Here is a 14,666-nt window from a genome sequence, read left to right as displayed (position 1 = left end):
TTGTAGTTTAACCAACTAAATGAACTCCAAATCCAACCGAATTCATTTCATCATAATCATAACACAAAGAAATTTCTTTCAAGCTATAGACGTACACAATTGGTGTAGAGTAAGGCAATCAAAATACAAGTAGAATGTAGTGGTAAAAATGGTAATTATGCTACAACTCTCTACTATAATCAAAATTAACACATATACACACTCTAATTTGGATTTCTAAGGAAACATAAAATGTAACCAAGGCATAAAGGAAAGTTCCACCAAGAATGAGTTGGATAAAGGAAAATGGAGAAAGCCAACAAAGTTGTGCTTCAAACTTTTATTATATCAAATTGTCTAAACTCTTATAAAAGCATGGCCACTCTTTATAAAGGAAAGAAGTGGCAGCAAAAATGGACTTGCCAATACAAAATCTATTCATTTTTTAATGCAAAAATCTCTTGAATTAAGCTAAGCTATACCTCTTAGTTGTTAAAGACAAAAAGTGAGTTACCTTTTCCTTAAATCTAGGAGCCATGTCTCCTAGCTTTGTAACTAAATTTCTATCTAGTTCTAAGCCAACTAAATACACAAGTTTGAGTTTAAATGGGTTTCAAAAGAGTCTTGGGCTGATTGGGCTTGGAAAGGCACCATGTAAAGCTTATTTTAGGCCAAAAGAGCAAACTACTCAAGGGATTCTTGAGTCCAACTTATAAGGCTATGCCCAAAAGTGAAGTTGGGCCAAAATTGAAGGTGTAATGCTTCCTTTGGCTTGGGATTTGCTAGAACTTCATTCTTCTTGGCTTCAAAGGTTGTATGGAGACTTGAGGATGGCTTGGAACCCAAAAACGACAATGAAGCCATGTATACATCACAACATCTATTTCTAAAGCCCTTTATAGGATGACCTTAAACAAATTGTAGGAACTAAAGAAGTAGTTACAAGAATTATTGGATAGTGGCTTTATTAGCCCAAGCCACTCACTGTAGGATGCACCAATCCTCTTTATAAAGAAGAAAGATGGATTGATGACAATGGACATTGACTATAAGGAGTTAAATAAGGTGATAGTGAAGAATAAGTACCCACTCCCAAGAATTTATGATTTGTTTGATCAACTTAAGAATGCTTCAGTGTTTTTGAAGATAGATCTGAGGTCAAGGTATCACCAAGTCAGAGTAACAAAGCAAAACATACCCAAGACTAGATATAGGCATTATGAGTTTATAATCATGCCTTTCGAATTGACCAACACCTTGATAGTATTTATAGACCTTATGAATAAAGTGTTTTAAGATTGTTTAGATATGTTCTTGGTGGTATTCCTTGACAACATCCTAGTTTACTCCAAAACTCGAGAAGAGTATGAGTAACACTTGAGGTTTGTACTCTAAAGGTTGAAAGAGAGGGGATTGTTTACAAAGTTCTCTAAATATGAGTTCTGGTTAGATAGCGTAACATTTTTGGGTCATATGGTTCTAATAAATGGCATATCAATGGACCCCAACAAAATCAAGGTAGTGTTAAAGTAATAAAGGCCTAAGACAACCAAAGAGGTCAAAAGTTTTATAGGATTAGATGGTTATTATAAATGCTTTGTTGAGGGATTCACCAAGTTAGCATAACCCCTCATAGAGTTGACACGTCAAGAGATTCCTTTCATATGGTCAGAGACCTACAAACAAAGTTTCCATGAATTAAAAAAGGAGATTAACTGACTTAGCTCTTATCCTTACCTTGCCAAAGGAAGGTAAAGACTTTGATTTATACACAGATGCCTTATATTAGGGTTTGGAAGCAGTGTTGATGCAAAAATGGTATGTGATAGCTTATGTTTCCTATCAGTTAAAGGAGTATGAGACTATATACCCTACTTACGATCTTGAGTTAGTAGTTGTGGTGTTTGCACTTAAGATATGGCGACACTCCCTATTTGAGGTAAAGAGTAACATCAACATGAATTACAAGAGCCTCAAATATTTTTTCACTCAAAAGGAATTGAACATGAGATAGAAACAGTGGTTGGAATTGGTAAAAGACTATAATTGCAAGATTAAGTATCACTTAGGTAAAGCCAATGTACTTATAGATTCCCTTAGGAGGAAAATGTCCCTATCATAAATTATTGTTTACCATGAGTTACAATAAGAGTTTGCGAGATAGTATATTGAGATTATCACAAACAATTAACAGATTTCTAGATTCAATCGACCTTTTTGGATAAGATCTATGTAGCATAAGCTGCAGATGAGGGATGTTTATAAATCAAACAGAAGATAGTTAAAAATGCTAAGAGTAGTTTAGTATGGTAAAAGACATCCTGAGGTTCTAAGGGAGGATATGCGTTCCTTGATAGTAGAGTTTGAAAGATCAGATCCTAGCAGAGGTGCACAGTTCCCTTTACATAACCTATCTTGGGAGTGTAAAAATGTTTCAAGATTTAAGAAAACCTTCTAGTGGCTAGGAATGAAGAAAAACATTACAGACTTTATGGCTAAATGGAAATAGAACACATATCGATAGATTTTTTGGTTAGATTGCTGAGGTTCAGAGGTGGTTATAATACATTGTAGGTTATAGTTAACCAGTTGACTAAGTCGGCATATTTCATAGTAGTCAAGGACACCACAAGTACAAATCAACTAGGTCATATCTTTATGAAGGAGATCGTCAGACTTCATAGAGTACCTAGGATAATAATATCAAATTGAGACACCAGGTTTGTTTCAACATTTTAGGTAAGGTGTGCAAAAGTCCTTGGGTACGAGATAGGCTTTTAACACAACATATCATCCCCAAATTGATAGACAAATAGAGAAAGTCAATTAAGTGATCGAGGAAATGTTGAGGATTTGTTGTTTAGACAAAAATGCGAGTTAGATAGATGGGTTATCGTTGATAGAGTTTACTTATAATAATAATTACCAAGCAACCATCATGATAACTCTTTATGAGGCTTTGTATAGCAGAAGATGTAGATCACTATTACAATGGGATCAGATAGGAGAGAAAGTTACCTTAGCTTGGTCATTAAGACTTTAGCTTACCTAAAGAATGATTAAGAATGTAAGGTTGATCAAAAAGAGGATGAAGCAAACCTAAGATTGTCAGAAGAGTTACATAGATAAGAGAAGATGTGACCTCGAGTTTTAGGAGGATGATAAGGTGTTTGTCAAAGTAGCACCCTATAGACGTGTTATGAGATTTGGTAGGCAAGGCAAGTTAGCGCCAAGATTTATAGGGCCTTTTGAGGTATTGAAGCATGTAGGTAAGTTTACTTACTGGCAAGCATGGATCACATTCATTACGTGTTCCATGTATTGTTATTAAGCAAGTATATCAATGATCCCACCCATGTACTCATTGTTAAAGATGTCAAGTTCGCGGATAATCTGGTATACGAGGAGTGGTCAATTTAGATATTAGATAGACGAGTTAAAGAGCTTAGACGTAAATAGATTCTCCTAGCAAAAATTTTTAGAGGAATCACCGATTTGAAGAGGCCACGTAGAAGGTTAAGCAGGATATTCAGTAGAGATTTCCATATATTTTTTAATGAATTTTAAGGACAAAATCCATGTTATGGGGGAGGATTGTAATACCCACAGATAAACCAAAGGGTATTTCAATCTTTTTCTTAGTTTTAAATTTGATGATTTTTAAAATTCAATAGTACATGCCTATGTATGAAGATATACACGACCATGTATGGTCAACAAAAGTAAACTTTTTAAATCAAATTGCGATCACGGTGAAATAGGAAGTTCATTTAGTTATGCAACTAAACATACAGTCATGTATAACCTATACATGCCCGTGTATCGCGTCTATAAATTAAAATAAAAAAGTGAAAACCCTAATTTTCTCCTATTTTATCTTGCACAACTATAAAAAGCAAGAGTGTGGGAGAGAAAAGGGGTATTTTTGTCGCCTATGGAGCTAACAACGATCACTGGAATCACCATATCTATGCAAGAGAGACATTTTTTTGTCAAAATCCAAGTAAGTGGATGTAACCTCTCCTAACCAATGGGTGTGTTACAGAAAAAACGGCAAGAGTTCCCCTATTTTAGAGGGCCCAAGAAATATTTTCTCTTTTTAATTACGCCCTGTAACACTCCCAATTAGCAATTCACATAAACCAGTCCTACCAACCAACTGAATTTTTCTACTTAATCACAATTAATAAAATAAGTACATAATAATACCCATCATAAAAATTATCACCCACAGAAACTTTACAACCAATTTTCATAACTAGTCATATATATATATACACATATATAGATATAGTTATACACAATCATATAGATACATATAAGAAACAAAATGTATACATATCCACCAATATCTACATCAAGTATATATATATATATATATACATATATTCACATATACATCAAAACATATAAATCAACAAGATTATGGTGCATTTCTCCCTCAGCCTCATGTCTCACTAGTGCTCCCCGGGAACCTTTGCTGCAACTTTTTACCTGTAAAATATTAAATTAAACGGAGTGAGCGACTATGGCTTATTAAGAAAATCATACTCAACACTTAAAGTATTTCATACCAGTACTAATCTCTTCCATACTTAGCGTGTCTGAGCTATTTACAACAAAATAATTGACACAGAACACGCATTTAACACGTATCATAATTCTTTTCTTTCACACATTTATTCATTTCCTTATTATACAGATATGATTCACTCGTTATGATTTATGCATGTATGAGTGCCATGACATTTCTATTTTCTGATCGTACATCTTTCTCAACTCTTTATCAGCCACACAGGCTTGTATGCATAATTCTAATGCAAATGACTTTCATAAAATATTTACTAATTTTTTTCTCTCTCTTTCTCATTGACCGATCTAGACTACATATGACAGTACTTGCAGTCACCATACAAAGTACAATTCTCTTTATATGCATATTTTTTTTTCTTTGTTGTCCACACAGTACAACTAATATTTTTCTTTGTTGTCCACACAGTACAGCTGGTTGTCCATACAATACAATCGATATTTTTCTTTGCTACCCACACAATACAACTCACGTGTAAGGATTTTAAGTATGTTTTCTGCTTTCTTGTATCATATGAGTCATTATAAAACCAAAAACACTTGTTTTTCATTTTCTGAAAACATGCATAGCTTAGAAAATGTTTTTTTTTTTCCTCTTTCTTTATTTTTCTGAAATAATGCATATGTTATGATTCCTCATGTATGTATGTATAATCATAATATGAAATATGCCCATACATCATTTTCCCTTATTCTTTTCACTCCTTATCAAGCATCATATTATTTTCTCATGCATTTATATATATCTCATGCATCAAATTAATTTTAAAATATATAATATAGACTTAATATAAGGGTTATTCTACATATCATGCACATAATTAAGCAAAAATTTACTTAATGCAAATTCTTTCATCAATTCATCATTTCTCATATATTCAACACACCAAAATCCACAAAGCTAACCTTAGGAATATGAAATGTCTAAAATACCCTTATGACCAAAAATTACATTTTGAATTCTAATGAATTTCTTTATCCTTTTAAGCATAAATCACCTTAATTCTAATACCTCACACACTTATATAAGTAAAGGTTATTTAAATAACCTAACTCAAATTTATTTCAAGTATGTAAAGTATGAAATTCTTACCTTTTCTTTGTTAATTTGGTGATTTAAGCTTATCCTCCTTCTTTTCTTCTTTCTAGCAACCTTAATCAACCAAAAATATGATCATCCATCAAAACCCTAAACTTGACATATCTTAAAAATTAAATTTTTTATCTTAGAACTGACCAGAATTGATAAATCTACACTTTTTTATAACTGGAGGCTCTGGAAATTAGGTGGTTTAGCTAGGTTTTTGGATGAATTTTGCTTAAAGGAAAAGTTTTAGCTAAAATGGTGGAGGCTCTCGGCTAAAATGAAGAAGAAGATGAATAGGCATAAGTTTATAAGCCTTTTGGACCATTTTGCCCTTAATCTTTTCTATAAATGACTATTTTATCCTTAGCCAATTACCAAAAACCCTTAGTACCACCATATAATTTCAAGTGTGCCATTCAATTTTAATTCCCATTTTGTCTCTTGAATCTTTATAAAATGACCATTTTACCCCCTTTGAAAATTATTGCTCATTTTGGAGTTTTCTATAATTCTTTTACAATTTCTTTAGACAACAAGTTATAAAATCAACTCTAGGGGTAATTTTGGAAGTGGAGTTTACTGACACACCTGAATTCGGATGTTACAGTGGAGTGGTTTCCCATACTTGATCATGAAATCTTTAAAGTTTCTTCAGTATGAACTTGATATAGAGTCATGTAGACATGAATAGGATGATTGTATGATGTCCTAGTTTCTGTTTGCTATTATAATGAGCCATATGCATGCTTAGTCTCTTGAATGTATGAATATTAGGTGTTTGGATTTGATAGTTCAATAATGTCATTGATTTGATATGTATATTAATTATAAAGAATGATTTTTAGTAAATAAATAGCTTAGAGGACTTTGAGACTCTGTATCGACCTGAATATATGTTTAAATGCCTTGATGTGTGACTAGAACAACATAGAAACCCTAGGGTGTGACTTCCAGGTTGTGACACATGACTGTGTGTGATCTCATATATACTTATGTGTCATTCCAAAATTTTGAAAACTTGAAGATCCAGCTCATTCTGAGGGGAGAAATGTGTGGTCGTGTGGTATAGGATACACGCTCATGTATGGTTCTCTAAAAGTGGATGACAAGCATCATAGGACAAGTGGATCTAAGTGCATGGAAGTGTGTCCAAGTTAACTCCTCGTGTGCATCTACTCTATACATGACTGTGTGTTGAGTGTCATACACCTATGTATATAGTTTAGGAGGCACACGGCGAGGGTTGAGAGAAAGACCAAAAGACGTTTATACCATTACATTATATGCATAAGATAAGAGAGTTATGTAAGGAGAATAATGAGCCAATAAAACATAAAACATAGAAGAGATGTGCAACCATATAAATAATAGCACAAACTCAAATCAAGCCAAATATGATGATACTAGATAGTCACCAACTATGTGCGTAAATGACAATACTTTTGAGAACAATGAGGCTAGATACCTATGAGATATATCATGCACTCAACGTCAAGGTGCATAGCCATTCAGTTCAGTTTAGTTGTGTATGGTAAGAATGTGGCTTTTAGATATTCCTTACGTCATCAGCAGGATGCACTGCATATGTACCTGAGGTAGGGGTCATCTTTAAATGGTTAGTTAGCAATTTTGATCAGCTTATGTGGTAAAGGAAAGAGCTACTATCAAAGATTTCCTCGTGCGATCAGGGTGTCTCAATCAGATTGCCTAATAGATTATTTAGCATGTGTACAATACACCACAGCAGTTTTCACCAGGGCATCAGATATGTCGATTCTAGCTTAGATCTCATAGTTTTTGTGGATAATCTATGTTAGGGCATCGAGGTGTTGTAGTATAACAATAGTTAGCTTACAAATGGAATGCGAATTTTATCGTCAAATAATTTATTAGCCATGGGTGCCAAAAGGTCTCCACTTATTGTGTTCTACTTATGCATTTCCTTTTTATATGTTTTGTAGGTAAAGATGAGTAGTGGGGTAGACGGGGGATCCAACGGTCTAGCTTGCAACTACACGAGGTGAAAGGTTGTTATTATTCAGTTTATCAGGCAAATAGTTCTCGTTACTATTATTATTATTGTTTCATTAATATCATTATTGTAAATATTTTCAAACATTTAGGATTTTTACAAATATTAATTAATAAATTATTTTTATTGCATCGCCTTTTTTCACGTTCTATAATTATGATCATGAAATAAAGTTTTCAAATAATCCAGTTGTGTATATCTCTTTTGTTATATTCTCATCAGAGCTATGTTGGTTTGTAAAACAAATTGAGGGTATAATCTACCTCAACCATCTTCACGAAGAGCTCGGCAAATTGATACTCCTCTATCGGTGTGGTAAGTTAGTTGTCAAATGTCATCCCGATATGCCCCACGAAGAAGGTATGGGTCATCATCTAACTCTGTGGAACAATAGCTTGTTGGTCATCTTGGTGTTGACGTAATATGGCTAAAAAAGAATCGACATGCTGAAATGGATATAAAAATCTTTAATTGTTTTAGTTCTTGACAAATATATAGAACTTTTAACCAAATTATATAGTAAACGCAACTTACATCGTCGGTTAACCACTCATGCAGCTCCATAACAATCCTTCAAAAATTGTCTTTGGACTTCACTTTGATGAAATATGTCGCATGCTCGTCGGATGTTGTAGCTTCAATGTACCATGTTAGAAAAGATTTCTCACGCTCTGCAATAGAGAATGGAATAGTCAAGTCAACCATCTGTATACAGTAGATGGTTAAGTCAATGTTACTTACTCGATGTATACAGTAGATGGTTTGGTAGGGGAATCATCTATCGTAGTCAAGTCAACCATCTGTACCTCTTCGATGGACTGTAAAATTAATTTTATATTGTCAGTGATCAGTATATATGAATACACTACGTTTATAGTGGGGGAAGGTGAACAAGGAGAACTTTTGATCGAAAACGACTCACAGCCAGTACCCTATATGAGTGAAAAGAACAAATTGTTTAATGATATTTCATATAAAATATAATAACAAGAATATTTCATACCTCAAGTGTGGGATCTAAAGCAACCGAAGGACAACTAAAACACCTTCATAATCGGGACCGTATACAAATATATATAAGGAATTAATCAATAACAATTAATTAAAAAATATAATAATAATGATAAATGAAAAACCTATGATCGGAGAGATTATGTAACGAAAGGGCCAACTGACACCTCTCATATCGACTTGAAGGATCGAATGACCTAAGAGGGGAGGTGAATTAGGCAATTTAAAACAATCTTTACCTAATTAAAGAATTAAACCAATTTAATCAAATCAATTAATGTTGCCTATTTTTAATGCAATTTATGAAAATGACAAGAATATTTCAAATAATCAATACAATTAAAAGAACATTACACAAAATATAAGTTTAAGGGAAAAGAAAATCAAACACGCGATATATAATGGTTCGGTACAACCCGGCCTATGCCTACTCCTCCAAGCTATCTCCCTTGGAGTATTCTACTAATCCTTGGTTGACCAAAAACTCAACCAAGCTTTTCTTCACAACAAAATAGCTTCCAAAGTGGTATTAACCTTTACAAATATTAGAGCTCAATTTCTCTCACTAGAAATTTTCTAATCTCTCCAAGAGTGAACTTCACTCTTTTATAATACGAATTTTGATATGACTTCGAAATATAATCTCTCTCAAGAGTGTATATGAAAGTTTAAGCTTAGTACAACCTAATGCAAATGAAACTACAAAGTATATAAGCAAGGGTTTTGATTAGAGAAGAGAATTTACAAGTGAATAGCTCAAAATTAATTTGCTCTCAAATATGTGAAAGTTCTTAGTGGCAAAAGTTCTTTACGAATGAATTTAATTGAGTTTATATAGGGGAAAATAAGGAAAGTTATCATTGTGCACAAAAATTAGCCGTTTTAATTTTTCAGAAAATGTAAAATCCGATCGATCAAATGTAATTCGGTCAACTGGATGTAATGTGGCACTCCTGTGGTGACTATGTGGCACTAGCTGTTAGAAAGTTCAAACTAAAATTCAATCGACCAAATTTAATTCGGTCAATCGAATTTTTGAAAGCCAAAATGCATGGCTTTTGGATAATTTGAAAGCTACCATTGAAGAATTCGGTTGGTTAAATTTGGTTGACCGAATTTATTACATTTTACCCCCTGAATTTTTGAAAATTTATTTACCCCCTAAACCTTTGAAAAATGACAATTTAACCCATATTTCAAAAATTCTTTCGAAACCAACTTTGAGATATGAAAATGTAGTTCACAAAACTTCATCATTTTAAATGAGTTAATAAACTTTGGTTAAAAAAATTGACTTAACCCAACAAGTTTGAAAAACAATATTTTAACTCATAATGTAAAAGATATAAGAATAAGTTTTCAAGTAAGCTATCTTTTCATGTACTTCTCTCTAAAAAAACATGCTCTCCCTTCTCTCTAAAAACCACCTTCCCCTTCCTCCTCCTCCCTATAGTTTTTGAGTTCTTCATTCTCGGCTGAGTTGGTATCTATTAAGTCCTACCCTCCGGTCCGGTGACCAAGGTCACCGGCTCCTCTCCCTCTTCCGGTTACTGTTTTATCCTTTTTCTTTCTTTCTTATGGCGATTACTCTAGAGTCTTTTTATTAGTATTTTGAAGGTGCTGTTTTTAGAGCAAGTCTCTTCTAAGTTTTTCTGGTTTCAATCTCAATCCAGTTTTCGGTTTTCTGCTTTCATTTCCGGTGGTTCTTCTTTTCCGTTGTTAAGCTTAGTAGTTTGGTTGGTGGTGCTAGCTTCCCTCTCTCCTGAAATTCAAATTTTGAATCTTTTGCTTGTAGTTTGCGCAACTTCCTCTTTGGTGCATACTATATTTGTTCTTTCCGTGGCAGTCTCATCTTTCCTTTTTCAGGAAAGTTTAGTCTGCTGTGCCTATGGTCTGCTCTGTTCTTGGCAGGCTGTTTCTTTCATAATTTTAGCTAGGCACTCATCATCTTTCTTTCTTTTCCTCCCTCCCTCTTTCCTCATTCGTCCATAACTTTTTTAGTATGGAGTCTTCTGGTCAAGAAAAATCTACTGAAGCTCCCTTGGTTTCCGTTGGTGTAAAAGATAATAAGGCTCCTTGGAGCTCCCTCTTCACCCCAAAGGAGTCATGTACTAAGCTGGAATATTATGAGCCTAAAGGAAGAGATGCAAAAGGGCGTGTGTGTGTTGCCCCTCCACTAGAAATTGCGGAAGAGGGTGCTGCAAAATGGAGAACCTGTACGGTGGGATTCTTCCTAGGCAAAAGGCCCCCATTCTTGACTGTAAAAAGAACACTAGAGAAGATATGGGCATCATACGGACTAAGAGAGGTTATGACTTCTGGTCAAGGAGTTTTTATACTAAAATTTCAAGACATGGATGGAGTCTCTAGAGCGGTGGAAGTAGGACAGATTACAATTGGTGGACAGCCGTTTATAGTTCGGAAATGGACTACAAACCTTCCCATGATGATCAATGATGTCAAAAAGGTGGCTATATGGGTGAGATTGTATGGCATTCCACTTGAGTTTTGGTCTCCAAAAGGACTTAGCTACATAGCAAGTGCCATTGGGAATCCTCTTTATATGGATGCTGTTACGGAAGGAGGGACAAGATTAGAGTTTGCACGGATATGTATTGAGATCAAAGTGGATGCGGAATGCCCGGAGACTATCAACTTAACTCTTCCAAATGGTGAAAACTTGGTGATCAATGTAGAGTATAGTTGGAAACCACTAAAATGCAATGGGTGCCAATGCTTTGGACACTCCACTGCCAATTGTCATTTTGCTCCGAAACATGAAGGTAGCACACCTTCATGGAAAAACCTCAAGGATGGGGATGGAATGTTAACAACAAAGAAGCTAATTGGGAAAGACAGTAAACTAAAGGTGGCAAACGGCAATGACAAAAAGGCCGAAGGTAAAGGCGTGGAGATTCATAATTTGGGAGGAAACACAAATAAGAACAATAGATATTCAGCTTTAGCCATCCATGAGGCCAATGAACAAATCAAAAGGAGCACAATGATGGTAGAAGAGGTATACCCGGAGAAAACCAATGAAGAAGTCATTTCGGCAGGAAAAGAAAAGTTGAAGGAAGCTAGCACTTCCAAGAGTAGTCAAGGTACAACAGCTAAAGGAATAGATAAGGAGGAAGAAGAAGCTAGTACAAATGGGGGGGAGGACTTGGTAATTGAGGGCTCTCCAACAATAGTCCCATTCGGAGGAAAACTAAAGGTGGATGAGATGGATTTTAGGAAGAAGGATGTGGATGCAAAGACTATGAGCTTGGGGAAAAAATTGGCAAAGCTCAAGAAAGCAAATTCCACTCCACTATCATCCAAATGACAAAGATAGCTTGCTGGAACATTAGGGGCCTAAATGCTCCTATCAAACAAAGGGAGGTAAGGCATTTTATTAAGCATAATAACATTGAAATAATGGCTGTGTTGGAAACTAAAGTGGGGAATGATAGCTTAAGTAGAGTGAATGGTAATATTTGGAAAGAGTGGGAGAATGCTAATAATAATGATAGTCACCCTAATGGGAGAATTTGGGTAGGATGGAATAAGGATACTATCAGTTTTAATGTCATTGAGAAAAATCCGCAATTCATACATGGGGAGGCTTGGTTAGTAGAGGAGAACTCTCTTATAGCCTTAACTATAGTCTATGGGTATAATCAACCTATGGAAAGGAGAAGACTATGGAAGGAAATTGAAAGGCTCTCCAATGGGATGGGGAACAAACCGTGGCTAATAATGGGGGACTTTAATGCAATTAGGGGTCCAAGTGAGAAAATTGGAGGAGTGTCATGGGGAGATACTTATAGTGATGACCTAAATAAGTGTTGTGAGGAAGCAAATCTAGATGATCTTCGGTACATGGGAAACCAACTCACTTGGAGTAATTGTAGTGAGGGACATAGGAGGATAGCATGCAAGTTGGATAGAGCCCTTGTAAATGAACAATGGAAAGATGTTTTTGAGGAATCCTTTGCCATGTTTCTCAATCATTCTATCTCTGACCATTCCCCATGCATTGTGACTTGTGGAAGTGGTGTAAGGAGGAGGAGGGTCCCTTTCAAGTTCTATAACATGTGGGTAACACATGAAAATTTCCTTAATATTGTGAGGGAGTCTTGGCAAGAGGAAGTAGACGGCAGCCCTATGTATAAGCTCATCAGCAAGCTCAAGAGATTAAAAAAGGTTCTTAGGAGGCTAAATAAGGAGGGGTTTTGGAGAATTTCAGAGAAGGTGGAAGAAGCAAAAGGAAGGTTGGAGGATGTTCAACATAGACTTCAAAGCAGCCCACTAAGTGAAGATTTAGCTAAGGAAGAAAAGGTTTGGTTGGAGAACTACAAAAATCTAAGTGAAGCTGAAGAATCTTTAGCTCGCCAAAAAGCTAAAGTTCATTGGCTTCAAGAAGGAGATCAATATTCCAAATTTTTCTTCAAATGTATCAAAGCCCGTAGGAGTAGGAACTCAATCAATGGGGTGTGCCTAGATGATGGAACCTTTGTTAGTAATATGGAGGATGTTAAAGAGGAGTTTGTGAGCTATTTCAAAAAGGTCCTTAACTCCACGGTTTCATGCAATTCCAATGTAGAGGAAATTCAAAGGCTGCTTAAGTTTCAAATAGAGATTCAAGAGAAAGAAAACATGATCAAGGAAGTGGGGGAAGAGGAAATCAAATCCATTATCTTTACCATGGACAACAACAAAGCTCCGGGTCCGGATGGTTATGGAGCCTTCTTCTTTAAAGCCACTTGGGAGATTGTGGGGAATGATGTGATCAAGGCAGTCCAGCATTTTTTCTCTTCAGGCCATCTTCTCAAGGAGGTAAATTGCACTATTTTAGCTCTTGTCCCTAAGGTTGCTAACGCTTCAAGGTGTATGGAGTATAGGCCGATAGCTTGCTGCAATATAATCTACAAGTGCATTTCAAAGATCCTTGCAAATCGTCTCAAAACCATACTTCCGAGTTTCATTGATAAAGCCCAAGGAGCATTTGTGGGAGGAAGGTGCATTGGAGAGAATATTATGTTGTGTCAAGACCTAATGCATAATTACCATAGAATGAGCAAAGACAAGAAGTGTGCCATGAAGATCGATTTATTGAAGGCATATGATACGGTTCATTGGGATTTCATCCTTGCTATTCTTGAAGCAATTGGTTTTCATGGAAAATTCATTGGATGGATTAGGAGCTGCATCTCAACCCCCTCGTTCTCTTTGGGAATAAATGGTGAATTGGTGGGATTTTTCAAGAGTTCTCATGGGCTTAGACAAGGGGACCCTTTATCCCCTTACCTTTTTGTCATGGCAATGGAGACCCTCTCACGGATGCTTGGAGAACTCAAGAACATTCCTTCTTTTGGCCATCATTGGAAATGTAAGAAAAACAACATAACTCATTTGTGCTTTGCCGATGACCTTATTTTGTTTTGTAGGGCAGATGTTGAATCACTTACTCTCATGAAAAGATCCTTAAATCTTTTTCATGAATGGTCCGGTCTCCAAATGAATTGCAACAAAAGCAATATATACATCTCCGGATTACCCCAAGAGGAGAAGATCAAGCTTGCGGACTCTATCAATGTGGAGGTGGGAGTAATGCCTTTCAAGTATCTAGGAGTTCCAATAACTTCCTCAAAGCTTAAAAGAAGTGATTGCAAGATGCTCATTGATAAGATTGTGGGGAGAATTTATACGTGGCGGAACAAGTCCTTATCTTATGCGGGGAGATTGTTACTTATCAAGGCTGTCCTATTCAGCATTCAAGTGTATTGGTCTTCCATATTTATTCTTCCTTCAAATGTGCATAAGGAAATAGATGGAATTTTGAGGGATTTTCTTTGGAATGGTGCTGCCATGGATGGAAGAAAGGCAAAAGTTGCTTGGGAAGAGGTATGTGTGCCTAAAGAGGAGGGAGGTCTTGGCATAATGAGGTGCAAAGTGTGGAACAAGGCTGCCATAACAAAGAAT

At 35.6% G+C, this 14,666-nt stretch overlaps 2 protein-coding genes across 2 annotated transcripts; both read left to right on the top strand.

The window, feature by feature from the left end:
• Positions 1–10,701: 10,701 nt before the first annotated feature.
• LOC123211589 lies at positions 10,702–12,027 on the top strand. The gene has a single exon (XM_044630391.1). The coding sequence runs from the start codon at positions 10,702–10,704 to the stop codon at positions 12,025–12,027; it is 1,326 nt and encodes a 441-aa protein (XP_044486326.1).
• A 92-nt stretch (positions 12,028–12,119) lies between these two features.
• On the top strand, positions 12,120–13,923 carry LOC123211588. Its single transcript, XM_044630390.1, has 2 exons — positions 12,120–13,088; positions 13,849–13,923. Exons 1-2 carry the CDS (start codon positions 12,120–12,122, stop codon positions 13,921–13,923), a joined length of 1,044 nt encoding a protein of 347 aa, XP_044486325.1.
• The last annotated feature ends 743 nt before the right edge of the window (positions 13,924–14,666 follow it).

This window comes from Mangifera indica, chromosome 3 (assembly GCF_011075055.1).
Source record: "Mangifera indica cultivar Alphonso chromosome 3, CATAS_Mindica_2.1, whole genome shotgun sequence".
NCBI classification, from domain to species: domain Eukaryota; kingdom Viridiplantae; phylum Streptophyta; class Magnoliopsida; order Sapindales; family Anacardiaceae; genus Mangifera; species Mangifera indica.
The sequence above is the reverse complement of the archived record's forward strand: the minus strand, read 5'-3'. Positions and strand labels throughout refer to the sequence as shown.